Consider the following 25214-nt stretch of genomic DNA (forward strand, 5'->3'; position numbering starts at 1 on the left):
AGTCACGAACTCCTTACTTAGTAGTGAATAGCGAGGTTAGAATAAATAAATTGAGAAATTAAAATTCCATGTTGAAGCAAGGCAACACTAAATAAACGTCGAAGCCTGTAATCGTGTAAAAGAGGTAGGCACTAATTAATTATAATGGTAATTATATCGACCTCCGGACCTCACGCGAAATTAAAAAATTTTTTTTCCAAAATGTTCGAAATTTCACGCTGATTTCAAAAATGATTGTCGTTTTTTTCGGAAACGTCCCGTTTTCCCGGAAAATGGGAAAAACGGGAAAAATATTTTTTTGCTCAAAACCCATGTTGTGGGTACTCAAATTGTGCGGAATTTCCTCCTGAACAAGAATATATAAATTTTATTACGATCGGACCACTATTAAGTAAAATATCACCGAAAAACGGGAAAACGGGGAAATTTTTCTTTGCTCAAAACCCATGTTGTAGGTACTCCTGAACAAGAATATGTAGTTTTTATTACTATCGTTTTTAAGTAAAACATCACCGGACAGGTTACCTTACCTAACATAACCTAACTTAGGGTTAAATTAGGTTAGGTTAGGATAGGTTAGTTTAGGTTAGGTTAGGTTAAGTTAGGTTAGGTTAGGTTGGTTTAGGTTAGGTTGAGTTTCGTTAGGTTAGGTTAGGTTAAGTTTGGTTAGGTTAGGTTGGTTTAGGTTAGGTTGAGTTTCGTTAGGTTAGGTTAAGTTTGGTTAGGTTAGGTTAAGTTAGGTTAGGTTAGGTTAGGTTAGGTTAAGTTAGGTTAGGTTAAGTTAAGTTGGTTTAGGTTAGGTTGAGTTTCGTTAGGTTAGGTTAAGTTTGTTTAGGTTAGTTTCGGTTAGGTTAGGTTAGGTTAAGTTTTGTTAGGTTAAGTTTGGTTAGGTTAGGTTAGTTTAGTGTAACCTAACTTAACCTAACCTAACTTAGGAACTTAGGTTAGGTTAGGTAAGTTTATCAATAACATGAGTATTGTAAGTAAACTAACCTAAACTAACCTAACCTAACCAAACTAACCCAACCAAACTTAACCTTACCTAACCTAACGAAACTCAAACTAACCTAAACCAACCTAACCTAACTTAACTTAACCTAACCTAAACTATACTAACCTAACCTAACTTAACCTAACCTAACCAAACTTAACCTAACCTAGCCTAACGAAACTCAACCTAACCTAAACCAACCTAACCTAACCTAACTTAACCTAACCTTACCTAAACTAACCTATCCTAACCTAATCTAAACCTAAGTTGGGTTATGTTAGGTTGGGTAACCTGTCCGGTGATGTTTTACTTAAAAGCAATCGTAATAAAAACTACATATTCTTGTTCAGGATGAAATTCCGCACAATTTGAGTACCCACAACATGGGTTTTGAGCAAAGAAGAATTTCCCCGTTTTCCCGTTTTTCGGTGATATTTTACTTAATAGTGGTCCGATCGTAATAAAATTTATATATTCTTGTTCAGGAGGAAATTCCGCACAATTTGAGTACCCACAACATGGGTTTTGAGCAAAAAAATATTTTTCCCGTTTTTCCCATTTTCCGGGAAAACGGGACGTTTCCGAAAAAAACGACAATCATTTTTGAAATCAGCGTGAAATTTCGAACATTTTGGAAAAAAAAATTTTTAATTTCGCGTGAGGTCCGGAGGTCGATATAATTACCATTATAATTGAAAGTTTGTAACATTTTTACGGAATATAGCCTACTTAGGCCTATCAATTCATAACAACAAGGTAAACGCTGTTATAGGCCTAGGCTTTCAATATTATGGTCCTCGCTAGTTTTGATAAATAGTAAAGACCTAGACAGCTGCAGCTGGTATAAGTTTAGTTTATAATAAAGCTACCTAAAAAGCATAGACCTATCATATCCACTTTTATACCTTACACAATCAATATAATATTTCTAATATGAATGCATAGTGATGCTTTCACACTTTTTCTAACCCTTACATTTGGGCCCATCTGATTTTTGGAGGGTAGTGTCAGACAGGGTTGACTACAACTACTTTTAGGTTAAAAAATAACAACATGCAGCCTGATAACATACTTTTATCGGTACAAATTGTTTCAACACTAGGCTATAAAAAGCTTAACTAAGTTATATCAGGCTATAAGTATAAAAATGGGTTTTACAATAACAGTTTTTTACAATAAAAAAGGTCTACTTGATCTTTGCCAAAACCAGACGCTCGTTGCAGGCTGGTTGATTCTGCCGTCCTCATCCTCAGGTCTGGATGCCTCTTCATAAACTCGTAGAAAAAATCTTTCTATTTTTTGTTTTTCTTTATTTAACCCTCCGAGTGTCACGTGTTTTGGCCTTAATGTCAGCCTATTTTTTGCTCATTTGCAAGGTTTTATTAAAACTGATCTGAGAAGCTTAAAAACAATGTTAATTATACTGTTCTATATACCATTTTGTTTGGAAAATCTTGGGCTTCAATATTATATATAAAACATAAGGAAGATTTAAAAAAAAAAAAATTTTTTTAGGTAAAAAAATGTATAATTTCGAAAATTTTCAAAAAAAAATAAGTTTGCGCTCAATGAAATTGTATAAATTATAGGCCTATAAATATTTGAAAATGGCCACTTTGTTCTAAATTTTATGAGGATTACAAATCTATAATAATATAAGAAAGTAGATTTGCAAATAAAAAAGTTATGGGCAAAAAACAGATTTCAGTACATAGCGTTTAGCTAAGAATGCATAGCCCAACCATAGCTAGGAATCTGGCTGATAATTTACATCAATATCACTACCTACTTCTTCAGGATCATCAACCAGCACTTCAAAACCACTTAAATCTTCTTATAATGCACCACGTATATCACTACTTTTGATTTTTAACACTAAAACAATGATAAACGTAATAAAACACATCAGTCATCGGTCCGAGGGTAACCTAGCTGTTTACAAATACACGCACGTCAGCTCAGTCAGCTGTCTGCTACAATATTTTCGGAACTAAAATGAATAGTGCTTAGAGACAGACCTCTGCAGAAAGCTTAGAATATTACGGACAGAACGATACCTAACTCAATCCAGTACAGTCCGATTCAGTTAGTCATAGAGCCTTCGCCGTAAACAGTGTTCGCGAGTCGCTGCAGCGACGCACGACACTATACAAAGTGCGTTACGCGTCGCTGCAGCGACGCATGACACTCGGAGGGTTAATTTTTTAGAAACCTAGTCTTAATTTTTTTAAAGCTTTATAGCGTACGGTACTGGTAAGCAACATTTAAAAATACATCTTTACCGTACACAAAGGCTGGCTATCTAAAGACTAAAGAATAAGATATGAATCGTACAAAATCTGTTCATGGTCGTCAGTAAATGCCCTTTTCAAGTGTAAGCAACCCAATTCTGGTTTAATTTCTATCTCCTGTCCTTGTGATAGTGACTTAATTCTGTCCCCCAAAGTAAAGTGCTCTTTGGAACAGCAAACCTCTCGCTAGCTTGTCTCGTTGTTAATTTCTTCAATAAAACTTGGTTGATTGCTTGTTTCATATTAAACTCATCCCATTTATGCCAAATTTTCCCCATGTTGGAACACCTAAAAATAAATAATGCGAGTTAATTGAGCGGAGCGAGCGAAGCTCTTTGAGATCGGACCTTATGCAAACTATGTAATCAATTAACTCAATAACGGCTGAACATATTGAATCCAAACTTACCAGGGGTATTTCGACAAATATTTTTGATGTTTCGAAACAAACAAATTTCAATTTGATGATACCTGTACAATTTAAGACTGACATTAAATTTGCAATGTTTAACATGAGTTTTATGAGTTGCCATGATGGTTACGAGATAACAACGTAGATGTAAACAAAGAATCGTAGCGTATGCGACTCGACATTCTGTACCCACGGGCACCTCAGCTTGCATATTCACATATGGCCTATTTACAAAGGACAGTACAAAAGAAAAGGAGTCCGATGAATAGGTACCATTAAGCGTTGATTAACAATACACCGATTCGCATAATTTCTGGCGGCCTTACTATTCTATTCCAAGCAGATTATTTCTTTTAATTGTTGTTATTGCTATTAGTTTTGTGGTAAATATTAGTCCGGAGTGTGGTAACTGTTTATGACGATTAGATTAAGGTATCTGTTATCCTAAAATGCTATGGGAAGGGAGGGAAACAGGTCCGCGACGTAGGAAGTCGTGAAGGAAGCAGTAAAGGTGAGTGGTCCGGAGTGTGGGAACTGTTTATGACGATTAGATTAAGGTATCTACAATCCTAAAATGCTATGGGAAGGGAGGTAAACAGGTCCGCGACGTAGGAAATGGTGAAGGAAGTAGTAAAGGTGAGTAGTCTGGAGTGTGGGAACTGTTTATGACGATTAGATTAAGGTATCTACAATCCTAAAATGCTATGGGAAGGGAGGAAAACTGGTCCGCGGCGTAGGAAGTGGTGAAGGAAGTAGTAAAGGCGAGTAGTCCGGAGTGTGGGAACTGTTTATGACGATTAGATTAAGGTATCTGTTATCCTAAAATGCTATGGGAAGGGAGGGAAACAGGTCCGCGGCGTAGGAAGTGGTGAAGGAAGTAGTAAAGGCGAGTAGTCCGGAGCGTGGGAACTATTAATGACGATTAGATTAAGGTATCTGTTATCCTAAAATGCTATGGGAAGGGAGGGAAACAGGTCCGCGACGTAGGAAATGGTGAAGGAAGTAGTAAAGGTGAGTAGTCTGGAGTGTGGGAACTGTTTATGACAATTAGATTAAGGTATCTACAATCCTAAAATGCTATGGGAAGGGAGGAAAACAGGTCAGCGGCGTAGGAAGTGGTGAAGGAAGTAGTAAAGGCGAGTAGTCCGGAGTGTGGGAACTGTTTATGACGATTAGATTAAGGTATCTGTCATCCTAAAATGCTATGGGAAGGGAGGGAAACAGGTCCGTGACGTAGGAAGTCGTGAAGGAAGCAGTAAAGGTGAGCGGTCCGGAGTGTGGGAACTGTTTATGACGATTAGATTAAGGTATCTACAATCTTAAAATGCTATGGGAAGGGAGGGAAACAGGTCCGCGACGTAGGAAGTGGTGATGGAAGTAGTAAAGGTGAGTAGTCCGGAGTGTGGGAACTGTTTATGACGATTAGATTAAGGCATCTGAAATTCTAAAATGCTATGGGAAGGGAGGGAAACAGGTCCGTGGCGTAGGAAGTGGTGAAGGAAGTAGTAAATGTGAGTAGTCCGGAGTGTGGGAACTGTTTATGACGATTAGATTAAGGTGTCTACAATCCTAAAATGCTATGGGAAGGGAGGGAAACATGGTCCGCGACGAAGGAAGTGGTGATGGAAGTAGTAAAGGTGAGTAGTCCGGAGTGTGGGAACTGTTTATGACGATTAGATTAAGGCATCTGGAATTCTAAAATGCTATGGGAAGGGAGGGAAACAGGTCCGTGGCGTAGGAAGTGGTGAAGGAAGTAGTAAAGGCGAGTAGTCTGGAGTGTGGGGACTGTTAATGACGATTAGATTAAGGTATCTACAATCTTAAAATGCTATGGGAAGGGAGGAAAACAGGTCCGAAACGTAGGAAATGGTAAAGGAAGTAGTCAAGGCGAGCAGTCCGGAGTGTGGGAACTGTTTATAAGGATTAGATTAAGGTATCTGCAATCTTAAAATGCAATGGGAAGGGAGGGAATCAGGTCCGCGACGTAGGAAGAGGTGAAGGATGTAGTAAAGGCGAGCACTGTGGAGTCTGGGAACTGGAAACCAATTGTAACAGTTTGATTTCTGTATCTGAAATTTAAATACTGAAATGCTATGAGATGGGATGAAAAGATGTCCAAGACATAGGAAATGGTTAAAGAATTAGTAAATGCTAGCAGTGCGGAGTGTGGGAAATGTTGTTGGCAATTAGATTAATGTATTTAAAATACTAAAATGCAATGGAAAGAGATGACAACATGTCCACGACGTAGGAAGTAGTAAAGTTTAGCATCACAGAGTGTGGGAACCTTTTGTGGCAGTTAGATTAATGTATCTGTAATACTTAAATGCTATGAGAAGGGAAGGAAACAATGACGTAGGAAATGGTGAAGGAAGTAGTAAAGGCTGGCATCGCAGAGTGGGGGAATGATTTTTCCCGAACAAAGCTCGGTTTCCAGGTACTGTACTTAGTTTATAAACAGTAAAAGAGAGTATTCAAATTTAAAACTATAGAAACTGTATTTCCGAAGCAGGAATTCAGTATTTTCAAATATTATTAACGGTAGCCTATCCTAAATAAATACAGTGATTTGCTGGGCTTGCACACTAAAGTCCAGTTGCGACTACAATAAATAAATAATTACCTAGGATTTTATAGAAGTCCACTTTAACAAAGGCGTGTAAATAATTGGTTAGGCTTGTATAGTTACGATTACGATGCGTAGGCCTAATGCCTAGACTGCTAGGCCTATACAGAAGTTCAGTTATAGCTATTTATTATAATTAAATATCTAAAATATCTTTATATTAATATTAAATATCTTTTATCTAAACTTGTTAACTTGTGTTGTCCAATTTATAACTTATAAGTGTGGAAATAATTATCTCTGTGCAGATATACAGACACAGTTACAATTACACATGCCAATGTTGTAAATATATGTTCAGTAATTTATGTCTGTTTGTTTAAATGTATATATTTTTTATTTGAAAGTCTGACGCCATTAATCCCTTTTGGGTAAAAAATGAAGGTAATAATTACAAAAAGTAGAGCCCAGACTGCTTGGTCTGTACGGGCGTCCAGTTATAAAATAAGCGTGATAATATTCCTATTTTTTTCCGTAATACTATAAGATGAATTATTACAGCTAACAGAACAGCATGTTGGCATTTTTATGTTAGGTTGAAAATTTAGTACAACCCAATAAATAGGCTAATAGAAACAGCTAACTGGATTCATATTTCCTTCAACTCTTCCAACCAACCACGAGAATTCAATTGGATTGTTGCTATGGTGACGTCATCATGTATTCAATTTGAATCATGAAAACAAATTAAAGTTATTTGTTTATATCAAAGCTTGCTTACTCCGCTCAATTGGCGGACCTGAGGCCGCATGCCTAGTTATCAATTAGCCTACGTTGAGTTGTTTTAAAATTATTTAGATAATTTTAATTTAACTTTTAGTCTACCTATTCATTCTGTCTGATACTACCCGACGTGAGCTTGTCCGATACTACCCGACCAACATGGCCCGCCATATTGCCTACCACTTCCGTACTAACCGAACTAAACTAACCATTCGTCTACAAAATAAAGTTCAACCCCTTTACTATCAAATAATTATGTTTAAACATAAAAGTACTTTCTTAGTTTAGCACACTGATGTCTTAAACATTAGTACGTGCACAGAAATGATAACGAAAAAATAAAAATTTGTTACAGCACAGACGTTTACTAAGGCACGAAACGCATAATGGCGCTCACGTAGTTTTTCTCCTTGATGCTTCTGCTAATGTCCTATTCAGTGCTGCCTCTAGCAGCAAAAGCTAGAAACATCGTTTTTCCGATACTACCCGACCCGCTGTCCGATACTACACAACTGTCCCCTAGGCTATACACAGTAAACCTTCGATAGTTCGACACTCCTTGTAGTTCGACACGGGCTTAGCTATTTTGTCAAGTGATATTTAATGGATACTATTGTGATGTAAGCTGACATGAACATTAATTTGTCATTTATTGTTGACTTGAGACTTAACTAATGAACCGTGAAATTGATAAGCTTTTCTATAAATAAATATTAAATTTCCTATTTAATAAATTTGGGTGATTTCTATATTGTTGGTTCTAACTTTCCTGTATTTATTAAACTCCATTTACTCCCTATAAGTTAGTTCGACATTTCAAAATATCTGGAGTTTACCATGTTAACCTTATGAGAAATGGAATTATTGAATCTTAACAGCTGTTTCAATTAAACAAGTTGGTTCTGTTCTATGATGTTCAATAGCATTAAAGTTACAAGGATTACCAACAGGGTGCAGCACTATTATTTCTTTTACATTTATGACAACAGCTAATTTGCAACCAAAAGGTGAGTGAGCGTAGCGAACGAACTTCAATCTGGAGGCGAGTTAGAGTAGCGAACGAGCTAACCTGAAGGCAAGTGAGCGCAGCGAACGAGCTCCAACCTAAAGGTGAGTGAGCGTAGCGAACAAACTTCAACCAGGACGTGATTGAGCCATGCGAACGAGATTATCTTGAAAATTTAGAAGTTAAACGGGGCAAAGCCCGCGGGTTACAGCTAGTAGATCTATATATGTGTCCCTGAACTTGAGTAATTTTTGTCCGATTTTGATGAAATTGGGTTTGAATGTGTATGGTGGGATAAACTTGAATGGGTTCCTGAACCAGCATGATCGGACCATGGGTGACAGGGTTTTACAGGAGGTTTTATTGGGTAAAAAAGGTTGTTTTTTTCATTTTTGACCCTAAAATCTCAAAATTTTCAAATTTTTATCTGGACCATTTTAAAGAGCTTAGTAAAACAAATAATTTAGTACCTATATCAAAGTGTTTTGTACCGTAGGCTACGGTTATTGGCTAAGGAGAAAATTCAAAAAATTGTAAATTTAAAATTTTTACGTTATTCTTATGGAGAATATTGTAAAAGGTTGTACGGTACCGGTAGTTTGCTTGTTTATGGATGTATTTGGATCAAACTTGGCAAGCTTATTTATTTTATACTAAGCTATTCATATTTTACTAAAAAACCACTTTATTTAACCCCCCTGTAGTAGCAAACCTAGGTACTTGTTAAACCTAATGTTATTTAAATAGATTTTTTAATTTAAAATCCAATCAGGCAAATGGAAATTCACCAAGTCTGAAGGTTTGCTGCGGTGGGGGTATTTTTTTTTACACAGATGCTTTTCACCATCATCAGCTCTCAAAACCTTACGATATCAACCTAAACTGACATGGTTCCACCTATAAAAACATGGTGTCTACTCTCCGGGAAAACCGGGAAACCTTTGGGAATTTTATCTTACCTTGAAATATTCTGGAAAACTCTAGGAATTAACCCAAACCTCCGGGAATCCGGAGCCCGGTCATCGGAAACGTTGGTTAACCGAAACACAACAACTGGTGTTGCCCTGATCGCGGGAAACGACTCTCGGTGTCAACGAAACCGCATAATATGCTTACGGGTGTTACCGCGATCGTGGGGGACGATTAACGGTGTTGCCGAAACCACCAAATATGCTCACGCGTGTTGCCGCGATCGGGGGAAAACCATGAAAAAACCCTTTGCCAACTAAGATCTCTCTTATACCGAAATTTGCTAACCAAGAAAAGCTTGAGAATTTACTTCTCAGTGTAAGTGTTATGTAGACTTAAATATAGGCTACCATTAATTTATCCGGATGCTGTTTTCTCCAAAGACAGGATAATTCAAAAATTTAAAAAAAAAATCATCCAACAAAAGGGGATTTATTTGCAAAATAATAATTATGTTTTACTCCTGTTTGTACCCAACCATTCTTAAAAATAGCTTTATTTTATCTTGTCGTTTTTTAAGAAAGAAATTGGTCTACAATTTTAAAATTAGTTTTGGATTACGTACTATTGATAAAATTCCAAACTTTTAGATGGCGAAAAGAACTGCAACAACAGACCTCAACCATGACAATTGGGATCAAGAAGTTGAATCGGAAGAAGCAGGAACCTTCAAAACTGCTTCAGCAGACTTGCTGCAGAAGAGGGCTATAAAAGTAGCTCGGCGAAGAGTCAAAACATCTGAAAGTAGTGTAAGAATAGTCTACAAACTATTTATTTTTAAAGCATGTGTAACTACACATAAATTGGATTAATCAGATCAGCAATTGACTGGGCCAGTAGTATGATCAGTGGCTATAATAAGATTGCAAAAGTTTTTTTTTTTATATAAGATTTAATTTCAACCTAATCAGTAAAATGTTAATACCGTACATGCGTTTCCTTGAACAGCATCAGCATAGGTCGAGTTTGGTATCAAATTAAAGGTTTTATTTAGTAAAATACAACCTTGTCAAAATGGCAACCGTTCAAATATTTCTTGAATCTGCCATTTTTTACCCAGCTGATATTTTAAGATAAAATTTACAGGATTTGTATTCTACCAAATACCTGGGGACCAAGCTTTGCTTGGAGAAAATCATTAGTTTACTCTGACTGCACAGTCTTAGTATTGCAGATACATTAATCCAACTGACACAAACGGTTCCCACGCTCCGCACTACTTGCCTTTACTAGGTACTTCCATCACCACTTCCTATGTCGTGGACCTGTTTCCCTCCCTTCCCATAGCATTTAAGTGTTGCAGATGCAGTACTATCCTGATAATAAGACCAATTCGTATATACCAAGGAAAAAATGTGGTTCGGATTCCACTATAAACTGTAGGTCCCTTAGTTGCCATTAGCTGTATGGGCTATTAATTAACAGCTGTGTCTAAGGAATGTCGGCCTTAGTCACTAACAAGACTACAAGATCGCGCCACTCATCCTACACTCATCTCCATTCATACTTGGCTTAAAATACCTACTATGTATGGTCGCCATTTCATCGAACAGTATTAACAGCATTAATATAGCTCCCACAGACTGTTCCTACACTCCGCACGGCTCGCTTTTACTACTTCCTTCACCACTTCCTACAACATCGTGGACCTTTTCTCCCTTCCCATGTATCATTTTAATATTGCAGATACATTAATCTAACTGCCACAGACGATCCCTTCTTTGAACGACTCTGTAAAATAGTTAATAGTAAAATAGAAATCGTCCAGTGGTTGAAAACTCAAGCCAAAATATGTAATGTACAGACTTCTCTATTTTCACCCCACACTGTAAATAAAACATGTGATTGGAATTTGTTTGGATATTCTGTGTAAATACTGTTTTTTTGTCACCAGCATAGCAACCCATTAGGCCCATGTTTTTTTTTTATAATTTCAAATTCATTTTTCGTGCTTATTTTTTAGCCTATTTTAATTTATTAAAGGGATTCTGTTCATCTACAGGAAAATGTATTTCATTTGGCACTAACCGCGTGCAATTCGGTCCAGTAGTATGGCCAGTCTAGCTGTCATTTGTAAGTTTTAAAAAAGTTTTTTAGTATATAAGATAGTGTGAAACACTGTAACAAACAGCAGTATCTTGTGAGTAGTTCATTAGCACATCGATAGCTGTTTACTCAGAAAAAATTTAGGTAATATTTTTGTTATGCAGCTGACAACGTTTTGCTAAACCTCACCTGTGGAGCTGTTGTTTTAAAGGTATGGTTATAATTGTTGTTTTCAAGTGGAGGGGATAGAATTGATTCCCTTAAAACTGCTTAATTTAGTGAACAGAGTATAATGGTTTCTAAAATCTTAGAGTTTTTAATTTACCCCCACTGTTTTTGCTTTTTTTGCACTGCATTGAAAGCAGTTGTGTTCATATAAAGTGAAATAAATCACTTGATTGTATTTTTTAGGAAGCGGGAAAATCTTTGTTTGCCGGATTCACTGGATTTAAGCCAAGCACACCATCACTGAACCCAAGTTCTAATTCCAAGACCAGTTTTGGTTTTTTGAGCAACTCCACTTCATCTAGTACCTCTACACCATCCACCAATGGCACAACCATTACGCCAATGTCAACGGAAGTTACAGCTGAACAGAAATATCTCAGCAACCTACAGGAGCTCAATAAGAGCGTTTCAACCTGGATCAAGTCTTGTGTCGATAAAAACCCTGGCTGCATTTTAACTCCAGTGTTTAAAGATTATGAGAAGTAAGTTTTGTTTACTCATTAACATGAGTGATAATTTCCACCAATTATAGCAAAACATTATTTTTTTCTTCAGGGTTTTGGATTTTTGAATGCATTTTCAAAAAGTGATCAACGAAATTACTAATTAGTACATAATAATTGAGACCGTTGAACTAGAATTCTTATGAGCTAAAGGTCTGATTGCTGAAGAATTTTAATGCATAATAACCTATTAAAAAAGGCCTAGTTTATAAATGTGAAAACTATATGTAATATTTAGATGTCAGGTTTTGAGTTTTAACTTAGTTACTTATTTACTCCTATGGCCTTGGATTCCCTGGCCTAGGTGGTGTTTGGCCTTGCCAATAAGTTGCCTCCATCTCCCCCTGTCTTCCGAATCTTCTTGCCTCGCTCTCAATTTTTGCAAATCTTTGACTCCACCTGGTCTTTCCAGCGATTCTTTGGTCTTCTGTTGGGGTCTTCTTCCCGCTGGGGGTTTCCTCCAAACTTCTTTAACTGGTTTTCCATTTTCCCTCCTAGATATATGGCCTGCCCTGCCCACCCTTCTGCTCTTCGCCTCTCCTACTATGTCTGGGGATGGGGCATTTCTCTGATTTCTTGGTTGTGCCTGATTCTCCATCATTCTTCCTCTCTAACAGGTCCAAATATTTTCCTCAAAATTCTATTTTCAAATGTAACCAACTTCTTTTCTGTTTGTTTATCTATTATCCATCTCCCCGCTCCATAAAGAAGCATTGGTCTGATAATAGTCCTTTATACACTTAGTTTTGTTTTATGTGACAGTAATTATGATTCACAAATGATGTTTAATGCATACATGCTTCTATTCTATTAATTTATTATGTTTTGAATTTACTATTGCACCCAGGTATTTGAACTCTTTAACTTATTTGAATTTATAGTTCAATACTTTCTCTACCATTGTTTCCCCGCCCTAAATGTACCAAGTCAGTCTTTTCATAGTTTATTTCTAATCCTATGGATCGAGTTTTGTCTATTAGAATATGTGTCATCTACGCCAGTTCATCTCTGTCCTCCGATACTAAAACACAACATCATCTGCAAGTGCCAGTGCTTCTATTTCCAATGCTTATACCTAGATTTATATTTCTTGTTTATTTTAACGCTCCTTCCAGAGCTAAATTAAAGAGCAATGGAGTGAGCTCACACTCTTTATTAATTCAAACTGGGATGAGTATTAATTTTCTACTCTAACCTTATATTTGGAGTTTTTCAAAGTTTTAACTAGGTAACTGTCTAAAAATTACAATTGATTGTGAACAAATGTGCTCAAACACGATTGGCCCAACTATTTTCAAGGTGTCTTTGATACACCAAGGCTATTTTTCTGATTCATTTTATACTCATCTTCACTTAACTAAACTTGTAGGTCTATGGTTACCTCAGTCAATAACTCAAGCTCCACAGATTTAACTTTTGTTACGTCCATTTCATTATTTACACATCACTTATAAATCTTATAAATTAATTAAAATGTAATAATAACTAATATGTAATTATATTTATTTTTGATACATTTTTGTAAATTACATGTTATATGATTTAACTTAAAAAACAATGCTTTATCCAAAATCGTTGAAAGTGTCTGTGAATACCATTGTAATGCTGAAACGGTTGTTAATGCTGAACGCACACTGATGCAGCATTTCACCTGAAGCAAGTGTTGCGAGGCAAAATTTTTTGCTGGGTACGGCAATGGGGCACACGGAAGATTTCTCAGGTGCCGTTTGACGTCACTAACTGATGCGTCTGAAGAAACAGAAAATTGTATAATTTTTCTAATATTAAATTAAACTATCATAACCTAACCAAACTAACCAAACGTGCTGATAATGGAAAAATCTAATTAAAGTTTACTAATCTAAAAAATAGTTTTGTTTATAAAATAAAATTATAAATGCCAAAAATTATATTTTTTAATTTTTTATTTATAAAATTAAACTGTCATAACCTAACCAAACCAACCAAACTTGCTGATATGGAAAAAATTGTTGACAAAAAGTTAGTGCTACCGGCGGGATTCGAACCCGGTACATCCGGTATATCAACCCGCCACGCTATCCACTACACCACCGAGGCCGATGGCTCAAAATCGTATCGTTGCAGTATTGGTGTTCCCTTAAAGTGACGTCAGCGTTAGTGACGTCAAACGGCACCTGAGAAATCTTCCGTGTGCCGTTTCGCTGGGTACGGGCGCCCCATGTATTTTGATGGGAGCCTGCTTATTTATCAAGCAAACGTTGCGAGGCGCCTCGCAATACCTTGAAACATTTGAGCAGCCGCTAGACGAATGGATCCCATACAGCAAAATGCTTGATGTTTCAATGATCAAGACATTCTGCGCATGCGCCAAATCCCTTCTAATTAGTAAAGGATTAGTGGCTCTCAATATTCAATTGACCTTTTGTTGTTTAAAAAATAAAATAACTCTTCTTTGAAAATGAATTTTAAGTTTCATTAAAACTTAACAAATTATATTTAGAATTTCCATTAAACTAAATTGTTGTTTAATTTTTCTTGCTACCACTTTGATAGTCATACAGCCCATGCAAATTAGTAAATAATTAAGAAATTACCAAGGTTACTCATTTCATTATGTATAACATGAGACGTTACCGACAGACCGCCACCACCCACCACCACGCCGTGCAGAACGCATCATACCGTGCATAGCCGAACTGTTCAAGGGAAATTGTTATCTCTATCACTGTCGCTGTCAAAACGTATCGTTAGTTGGTTAAATTTAAATGAATTTAACTGTCATAACCTAACCAAACTTGCTGATAATGAAAATAAAAAAAAAGTTCTGTTCATAAAATAAAATTATAAATGTCTCAAAATCAATTATATAATTTTTTTATTTATAAAATTTAACCATCATAACCTAACCAAACCAACCAAACTTGCTAATAATGAAAAAAATCGAATCAAAAAGTTAATGCCTCCGGTGGGTTTCAAACAGGCTACCTTCAAATTATCAGCCCGGTGCGCTATCCACTACACCACCGAGACCGATAGCTGTACAACGTATCTTTGCGGTAATGGTGTTCGCTCGAGCAGTGGTGGGTGGTGGCGGTCTGTCGGGAAGGGTTTCTTGTATAACAATCACAACACAACATTATCTATTAATAATTTCTAATAGGGGTGTGCGATGCAGCATATTTTTTTCGATTCGATGCATCGATGCGATTCAAAGAATTTCGATTCGAATCGATGCGATTCGATTCGATGCAGCACGCCATGATTTTCTTCAAAAATTAAATACAACATGTGTTTCTGTAATGGATCCTTAACCTTAAAAAAAGTTAAAGTAAAAAATGTACTAAATAAAATTATGAACAAGAGGATAGTTGCTGACCTAACCTCATTAATGGACACTGCTAATTTTATGGTTGGCCTAAGGAAATTCACCCTTCACTAACAATTAGAATAAGCCTATATATCAATAAAGCAATCGTTAAGTTAATTATTATTGACCTGTATTAAATAAAATAGAGTTTATTTTATGACGTACGGTAGTATTGTTACTTAGTTTTCACATTTATATTTGTTGGCTTTCAATACTTCTGGTTCATTCTTAAATCAGCACGAACCAAAAAAGTTGATAATCAGTGTTTACTGTCTATTTTAGTGATGGTCGGATCCGGATATCGGACTACCGGATCCCCGCCGGATCTGAGCTAGACCGACGCCCGATCGTATCCACAAAAAAATCGGATCTTGGACTGGATCCGGTTTTAATGGATCCAATTTTATTTATACTATTAACACAAAATGGGCGAGTATTCGAGATTTTGAGTTCGAGTAAAGTACGGCCTTAAACTCAGCTTATCTTTGAACTCGCTACAGTAGTTTGGTATAAAATTGTAAAAGATCAATATTTGTTGAAATGTAACTTGTGTTTACATAAAATGATGGATAATTTGTATTACTGTAGATTCTACAGTCATACAAATATAGAAATAAGAAAGAGGTGTTGTCCTAACCTATTTTTATAGCTGTCACGACAGAATACCGGTAGGTCAACTCAAAGCAGTCGCCGGCGACTGACTGGCAATGACAATGGTATACTGACTTGGCACAGAATAGAATGGCATGACCGGTAGTGATTTTGTTTTAAAGTAGGCCTACTGTTTCACAATAGAAAATTTCACTACTGAACTGTTACGTAAGCAATAAATTTATGTTTATAAAAGTCAGAATAGAAACACTATAAAGGCAAAACAATAGAAGGGAGGCAGGCGTTGTGCAATGACCTCGAAATGAGCGGAATAGTAACATTGAGTAGGGGGTTGGAAGGGGGGAAGGGAAGGGTGAGACCTTTGAGCTATATTTAGACTAGACTTTCACCACTTCCCAAATGGCTGGGTACGGGGATTACAATAGCAGGTTTTTTCCTTGCCTGGTTTGACTTTTGTCTTTTTGCGTAGGAGATTTGAATAATCAAAAATATAATTTGAATTGACCACAATTATTTAGCATTGATAATACAATTTGCAAGGGACCAGGAGGAAATATAACAAAACACTAAAATTAATAGAATAACACACAAAGTAAACAACAAATTAAATACAGAACACGGTGATTTAACATGCTGTCACTGTCACTCAATTTTGTTGTCTAGAGTCTAGAAGGGTCGGTGAACTAATCAATAAATAGCCAAAACCAGTTTCCTCCCCCTCTAACCACCAACCCTCCCCCCCTAAGCCGGGAGGCCCAACACTTTGTCCTTGAAACACCCTAGCCTCTGAAACAATAAACCCTTACACCTGCGTTGCTGTTTTGACAACAGGTTTATGATTGCGTTCACTATTTTTCATTTTCCAGAATTAACTATCAATTATTATAATTTGCAAGTTACAAATAGGAAACTACATGACATTATGGTATTCAATGACCCATGTATTATCAAAAATTTATAATTGATTACTTATTTTGATAATAAAAAGCATTCATTACAGCACGCAGCACTTATTGATATATATATATATATACACTGTATATATAATCATCAAAGTATCTGACTTCTAACAATATCACTTACGGGGTAAAATTTCTCGGATCTGATTTAGTTTCTGAGAGAAAACCCTGAAAGTCTGTCTTCATCTGATTGATTGGGTGAACCCAATGTTTTCTTTCTATTTAGTCCAGCATTTTCGAAAACTGACATACATCAACAGCTACGTTGACTTCCTCATCACACATGTGAAAACAATACTTAAAAAGGAAGTGAGGACCATTAAAAATAATATTTATTTTTGCTTAAAACCAAATGCTGAATCATGCTTTAACCTCCAGCACACTGCAGAATCAAAGAAACAAAATGCTTCAAGCAAATCGTTGTGCAGCATTTTGCTTCAGGTGAAGCAAGCGGTATTGACTAAAGTAAAGCTAATTTAATTTTACTGATATCACAACTTAAGTGCCTAAAAACGTAAATTTTATTTTTGATACAACAAAGGTAACTGTTTATATTTTGTTGTTACAGATATTTAAAAGAACTTGAGGATGATCGAGACACATCAAAGAAAGCAGGCACAACAGTGGTTTCTTCTGCACCTAAAACACTCTCTTCATTTAGTTTTGTTAGTAGCAGTACCAGTGATAATAAATTTGCCATAAATGTACCTAAAACGTCAGAAAGCAGTAGTACAAAAACTTTTACATTCGTTGATAGTAACAAGAAAACCGATTCTACAGACTCAACTAAATTTGAACAATCTTTGTTTGGAGTAAAAGAGAGTGAATCTGGTACTGGTCGAAGTCCAATGCTACAAGACGATTCAACAAAAAAACCAAGTGTACCATCAATCTTTGGAGGTTTCAATAGCGATTCTTCTGGTTCAAGCTTCCTGAAGAAACCTGACCCTGCGTCTTTGATGATCAACCCTTTTACTTCCTCCCTCAGTAAACCTGCAACTGACAATAGCTCAATCCCTGCGAGGTAATACACCAAACTAGAACTAAAAACCTTAACAAGAAATAAGAAATTATCCTTTGCATAACCTCCTCTAATACAAGGCCGCGGCATTGTTGTGTGGCCATGCCGCACATGCCGGCCTATTGCCATGGTAAGAACAAAGGTGTTAACATAAACATTTTGCAGACGCTCTATTAGTGCCAAAATGTTTCAGTAGGTCGGTCTGCGATGTTGCCACTTTTGTCTCGCCACGGCCCTGTATCAGAAAAGGCCATTTTCTTTCACAAGAAATTATTAATTGTATTAATTTAATCTCATGACTATGACTATGCAAACATTGTCAATGTTATACAATGGTTATGAAAAGGTTGATATTTTGTACTTTACATTTGTTTATTAAATTGAGTAAACAATCAATAGATGTTAAATTGAATTAAATCAAAAGATAGTGGTTGGCTGGATGTCTATGGTTTGGCTTTTGTTACAAAAAAACCTTTGGTATGTATCCTTGACATCTGACCAAGGATGGTGCTTAAACTACAAAGTTTTAGGGACTTTAACTAAATCACATCTCCTCCATCAGTTTTGTTGGTAATATTTTTGCATGTAGGCCTACAGTAGCTTTCTCTCATTATGTTTTAAGAATACACTGTTTTTGCTTGATTCACCCAAAGATATTTTTTGGTTCATTTTGCTAATAAATACAAGTTGTATTGGCTTTCATTTTCATTTTAACAATGTTGTATTTATTACCGGATGGATACATCAATTTTAATAACAATGATTCTTATCAAAACAGTTCAAGGGAAAACAAAGAAGATGAAGAAGAAGAAGAATCAGATGAGCCGCCCAAGGTGGAGGTGAAGCCTATTGAGGAGAAGGGATCCGTGTTTTCTACAAGGTGTGTGAAAACTTATCCATTTCAGTAAACTTGGCGACAATGCCAATAGGCTTTTGAGTGCTTTACTTGCCTAGTAGTGCCATGATGGATGGGTTTTTTTTATGGTTAAACCAGTAGCGTAGATAGACCTTTGTCAAGAGGGGGGATTCGGGGGGGTATGGCATATAATACCCCTTCCCCCCCCCCCAGAAATAAGGGGAGACCAGGAAAATGTTGAAAAATTAACTTCTCTAAAAACTCTTTTCAAGCATTTAGAAAGTGAAAACTTGTATTTTAATCATTGATAATAAGCAATAAGATTGCATGATTTTAGACACTGTAAAACGTAAATTATGGAAGATATGGGCTCTGAAATGTACACATTAGGCATTAGATGGTCGTTTGTGATTGTTGATAAGCTCAGAACAGGGTGTCTAGAAGTCGGAAAAAACCGGAAAGGCGGGAATTAGTATTGAATTTCAAAATGGTCTTGAAAAGTACATTTTTAAACGATATTTTAAACATATTTAAACGATCGCTTTCAAAGAACAGTTATTATTAAAGAAAACATTAAGTATGCTTCTGAATGGGAAAAGATTGTTATGGGGGTGCCTCAGGGACATATTAGGACCGTTATTGTTTTTGATGTACATAAATGATCTACCTAAGAATGTTAAACCTAGTTTGTTGTTATATGCTGACGATACAACAGCCATCATTAAATCAAAAGACAGTCATGAACTAAGTTTAGCCTTGAATCAAGCTCTTCAAGATCTGTCAAAATGGTTTAAAGTAAACGGTTTAAAAATGAACAACATTAAAACACAAATAGTAAAATTTCAAACTGCACAGTGTAGGGACAATCTTAAAGGCTTTGTTTATTTTGATAATGAAAAAATAAATCTTAGCAACACAGCTAAATTTTTAGGAATTGATGTAGATAGTTTATTGAATTGGAAGAATCACATTCATAACACCTCTAAAAAGTTAAATTCAGTATGTTTTCAAATGTTGGTCTTAAGAAATGTTGTTGATTTAAACACTAGACTAATGATTTATCACGCTTTATTTTCGTCAATTTTACAGTATGGAGTAGAGCTTTGGGGCGTCACATCTGATTCGTATCAACTTTTTAAACTTCAAAAAATAATACTTAGAATTATGACTTTTAAACCCGTAAAACATTCTTGCAAACGACTTTTTAAAGAACTAAAGATTCTAACCGTCCCTAATTTGTATATTCTTAAATGTTTATTGTATGTGAAATCAAATTTTGAAAAACTCCACAGTGAAAATAATTGGCACAATTATAACACTAGATTTCATACAGATTTTCAATATCCTATACACAGATTAAATCTTGTGGAAAGGACACCTTCTTATATGGGTAAAAGATTGTTTAACAATTTGCCTGGGTACTACAAATCTATAATAGGATTAGTATCTTTTAAAGAAAAATTTTTTGAATTTTTGTTGGAAAAGAATTATTATAGTATTGATCAGTTTCTCCAAGACAAATCAATGTGAATTGTTTGTTTTGTTACCTACTATGTATTTATTTGTACCAATATAAGCTAGTTTATTTTAGTATAGTTTGACAATGTCACCTGTTTTGTCTGGCTGTGCCAGAGCATTTAAAAAAAACGTTTTGTGACAATAAAGATGACTTTGACTTTGACAATGTACCTCAATGGAGGATGTGTCCCATGAAGCATGCTGGCCAGATGAACCCACACCTTGCTCAAATCTAGGTATCGTATAAGGGGCGGACTCAGGTTCCCAGCAAGTCAACTGAAGCTTATTGTACGTAGTACCAATTCTGGATACTCATGGTTATATGGGTAGCCTCTGCTCTCTTTGGCTCTGACTAGGGTTATGCGCCCTCCCACTACTATCTCAAACATCCCACAAGCTCCCCGAACAGATAAAAAGATCACTGTCACTAACAGTGGCTAAAAAATGTTTACGGGCCCCCCTACAAACTTATTTTTTGGGCCCCCCTCTTATGAGTTATTTTTAGACCACCGATACAACAAAATTAAACGCCCTCCCCCTCCCCCAGAGTTATTTTTGGACCTCCGATACAATGATCAATGATCAATGATGATATTGTAATCATAAAAAGAGTGGTAAATAAATTACGAAAAAATATTAAATTTAAAATTAGAATAATAAATATTAAATTATGGGTTATGTTCCATAAAAGGGTGTGTTAAGTATTTCAGTCGTGGTTAATATCAGTGTTTGTAAATAGTTTTGAAATCAAATATAAAAAAACCTTATTTTCCATCGGTGTATCAGAATGTTTATACCAAGGAAGTTAAAAATTTTAAATTTAATTTATCACACATGTTATCCATTTTTAATACCCTGATAATTAGACTAATTCGTTAATTACAAGGAAAAAATTTGGCTGTATTGGCTATTAAAACAGCTGTGTCTAGTCTATAAGGCATATGTCGACCTTAGTCTCTTTCAAAACTAAAAGGTTGCACCACTCATCCTACACTCATCTCCATTAATTCTTGGCTTGAAATGCCTACATTGGTATGGTCGCCATTTCAAAGTAAAGTATTAAAGTATTAATTTATTAGGTTAGTTTAATCGTTGGTTATAATTAACTCATACACTAAAAGCTGGTTAATTTAATAGATTGACGTACTTTTATTAAAGGCTAAAATAGCTTATTGCATTTTTTTTATTTTATCTTTGTATGGATTTCAAGCGTTTATTTTACAACAATAATGTCTTTAGTATTGGTTAATTGTGAGGTAAAATAAGATATGGGCTAACAAACACAGTCAGTAGAGTAGCAGTATATTGTATTTAACAAAATACAATCAATATTAGGACAAAACTAAAATGTAAAATAGTACAATATTAATAGCCCCAGCCAACATTCATGACTCCAGGCTCCAAAGTAACAAAATTTTTGCAGACAACATAAGCAGTGTACGAAATCACCGAGAAGTAAAATATTTCTCGGTGATGAAAGTAAGATTGCATAATAATCAAAGATTCACGTTAAATTTGTTACCCTAGTTCGTTATCACTGAAGAGGCCAAACGAAATTAAACGATAACTGATAACAACATAATATTAATAATATCAATGTTCTTACTTATTCTATACAATTATTGAATGATTGATAATACTCGTACATTTAAATAAGAATGAACTCCAATTTTTCGGTCTCACAGGCCTCTCTGCTCACCGGTCGCGGGCCCCCCCGCATTGCGGGCCCTTCTGTTACGCCACTGGTCACTAATTCATTCAAGGCAAGTACTCGTATTTTTTATAATGTTTTGATGCTTTTTTTCAGATGTAAGGTGTTTGTGAAGAAAGACAGTAATTATAAGGACAAAGGAGTAGGGACCCTGTACATCAAGAAAGTTGACGAGGAGAGGCACCAGCTATTAGTGAGAGCTGAGACGGTTCTGGGAAATGTACTGTTGAATGTGCTGCTGTCTAGCGGCGTACCGACACAACGCATGGGCAAGAACAATGTCATGTTGGTGTGTCTACCTACGCCACAAGACCCTCCACCTCCCACTACAGTGCTTCTGCGAGTCAAGACTGCTGAAGAAGCGGATAACTTGCTTAGCACCATAGACAAATATAAGCCATCTAACTAATTGTACCATTTGACTCGTTTATTAAACCTATGCCATCTACCTATTTTCTATTTTCTGTGTAAAAAATATTCCTTATTTAATTTTTTGTTGGTATAAACTAAATTTTTTTTTAAATATGGTAAAATAAAAATACCACTTGGGAAAGATAAAAGTGACACTTTCAAAGGAAGGTTCCGGCGCCCACCGCTAGGATGTGCCGTGTACAGTAGTTACGGCGCACACCGCTGCAGGCGAAGAGCACAGGAACCTATGTGACCAGCAGACGCTGTAACTACAAGCAAACCTAACTTGAGTGCTAAAGTTAAAAAATCATATCTTAGGTCAGCAGTTGATCTTTTTGTAATCTGACAGATTTAACCCATAGAATTATACTGTTTGGTAAATTATTAAAAAAAAACACAATATTTCATTTCCAAAATTGAGTAGTCCGTTTTGCTTCCATCTCCTGTGGGTTAGTCCATTTTAACATTAAGGTTAGTCCATTTTACTGTTACACCAATGTGGAACTAAGACCTACATAGAGTATAAAGGAGAATAGAGCAAAAAAAATAAAAGGCATGTCAGAGTTTAGTCCATTTTGACTTTACAACAAAATGACATTTGGATTAACATTGTTCTAATGGGGGGTAGTCCAAATTTGCACTTAATTTTGTGGGTTAGTCCATTCTGCCTAGAAGAAGATGTGTGATAATGCATTTTGGACTAAACATTTTTTTGTTCTAGAAAAAAAAATGCAGCTGATAGAGCTTAGCTTGTTTTACCATTAGATAGAGCTGATTTTTCTTCACCAGCAGGTATACCAATCTAAAAACTGAAAATGTGTGGGTTAGTCCACTTTGCCTTTAGGGGCTTCCATGTACTACCCTGTACGGTTATGCATTTTTATCGGGCACCAGCTGATTGTAATTGGCAATGGATGGTTACCTATACAATATTCTTTAATTTTTTCATAAAATATGAAAAATATAAAATTAAAGAATTTAATTTAATATTTAAGACAAACAACAAGAGAAAGATAAAATAAAAAAAAAAACTAATCGATTATATATATATGATAAAATTTCATGACCAAAGATTATCTTACCATAAATATTAAGAAAAATCATATGTCAAGATCATCACATGATGTTTATTTATTAATCAATTTGTTGTGTTTAAAGTGAGGTTATGTTACTCTTGTAAATGGCCTAAAGGTCGAAACATGTAGAGTTTAAAAAAATTAAAAATAATTTCAGGGTACTGAGTTAGTATGCTTTCTTGAATATTTATAATAGTAGCCCTTTATCCAAACAATTGTATATTAATTTATATATACTGTATATATTTATATATGTGTCTGTTAGCGCGATAACTCGAACAAAAATCATCCGATTTTGATGAAATTTGGTACAAACGTGTAAACTTGCGTTTATTCGAACGAGTTCGCGAACCAGCATGATCGGACTATGGGAACAGGGGTTTATGGGGGGTTTTATGGGGTAAAAATTGGGTTTTCTCGTTTTTGACCCTAAAAACTTACAATTTAGCAATTTCTTACCAAACCATTTTGTAGAGCTTATAAAAAAAATTAGTATATTGAAGCGTTATTAAAATTCCCATCTTATTCTTATGGAGAACAAGTAAACTGTTGTAGTTTGCTTGTTTATGAACATATTTTGATCCAATTTGGAAAATGCATTCATTTCATACTAAACTAATAACATTTTACAAAAAAATCACCTTTTTACCCTCCTGTTGCAACAAACCTAAGTACTCGTTAAACTAATGTTATTTAAATAGGGAATAAATGTGATATTGTTAAGGAGACATTTTAGTGTTTAAATCTTATCAGGCAAAAATGCTTGGAAATTTGCTTTAGTCTGCTGGTTTGCTGCGGCGGGGGTATTTATTGTTAGGTCAGTTTCAGAATTAGCGACCACCACACTACATTATTTTGACGAACTTCCCACGCAAGGATTTAGTCCAGAAAACAGCTGTTTGCCGCCAGCTTGTTCAAATGAGGTTTCATATTAATACTGAGTACTTGACAGCGTACTACCATTGACTTTATACGTATCTACACTGTGTAGATATAAAGTCAATGGTAGTACTGTACTGTATAGTTATTTGTGTAACTTGTGGTGAAAGTGGCACTTTGCTGCACACGAGAGCAATGTTTACGCATGAGCCGCAGGCGAGTGTGGAATGATCTCGAGTGCAGCAAAGACCTTTTTCACTCGTGTTACACATTATATTTTTCCTACAGTCACTATATAAAGCATATAAATCATTAGTCTTTCAAACACTATACTTATACAACACGTTTTTAGGTTCAGCTGGCAACATGGCAACAAAAATCAAAATGGTGCCCTACTGCCCTAGGGAAAGTGAAAGTAGTACTCGCGGTCCGTATCACTCCGCTATTTTTTCTCGGCAATAAATGTGCTCCACGTTTTGAGAATATAGTTCCGTATGTTTTTGTAATTTGAAGTGGTTTCCGCGCCTAAAAAAATGCTTTAAAGGAATTTTCTTGTTTATTAAGATCGTAGGAATGTTTTAAAAACGTTTAAAAGAAAATTCCAGAAAGTTCAGAAATACCGAAACTATAAACACGAAATGACAGGTTAAATCTTAGTTCTAATAGTCAATCAGCTGCTCATAGTATTATTATCTTTAAGTGTTGCCAACCTATTTCCAAGCGTACACGGATTACGTGCATAATAGAACTACGCTGTTTTGTGTTGTTTCGTTGGAATCCTGATGTGCGGCAATTAAAGTATAAACCGTACGACAAAGTATAAACCGTGCGGCAAAGTATAAATATGCAGCAATTAGCAGCTTTCTGTACTATAAACAGTAGAAGGAAGCCAACTTTGTCAGGTGACTGTAGGAAAATAAGTTTTACCTACGACCGTTTTTTAAAGTAGCCATTTCAGTCCAGTTCTTAGAATTGAAAAGTTTCACTTTACAGCTGTTTACTTTCATATCCGCATAGTTTCATTTCA

General features: G+C 35.7%; 1 protein-coding gene across 1 annotated transcript; it reads left to right on the forward strand.

The window, feature by feature from the left end:
- On the forward strand, nucleotides 1-22235 carry LOC128989708 (nuclear pore complex protein Nup50). The gene is made up of 6 exons (XM_054411712.1): nucleotides 1-124; nucleotides 9609-9767; nucleotides 11476-11774; nucleotides 17284-17739; nucleotides 18515-18616; nucleotides 21918-22235. Exons 2-6 carry the CDS (start codon nucleotides 9609-9611, stop codon nucleotides 22228-22230), a joined length of 1329 nt encoding a protein of 442 aa, XP_054267687.1. The 5' UTR covers nucleotides 1-124; the 3' UTR covers nucleotides 22231-22235.
- Nucleotides 22236-25214: the final 2979 nt, after the last annotated feature.

Source organism: Macrosteles quadrilineatus, unplaced genomic scaffold (genome assembly GCF_028750875.1).
Source record: "Macrosteles quadrilineatus isolate MER2022 unplaced genomic scaffold, UCM_ALF_1.0 Scaffold_3__2_contigs__length_128488019, whole genome shotgun sequence".
Taxonomy (NCBI): Eukaryota; Metazoa; Arthropoda; class Insecta; order Hemiptera; family Cicadellidae; genus Macrosteles; species Macrosteles quadrilineatus.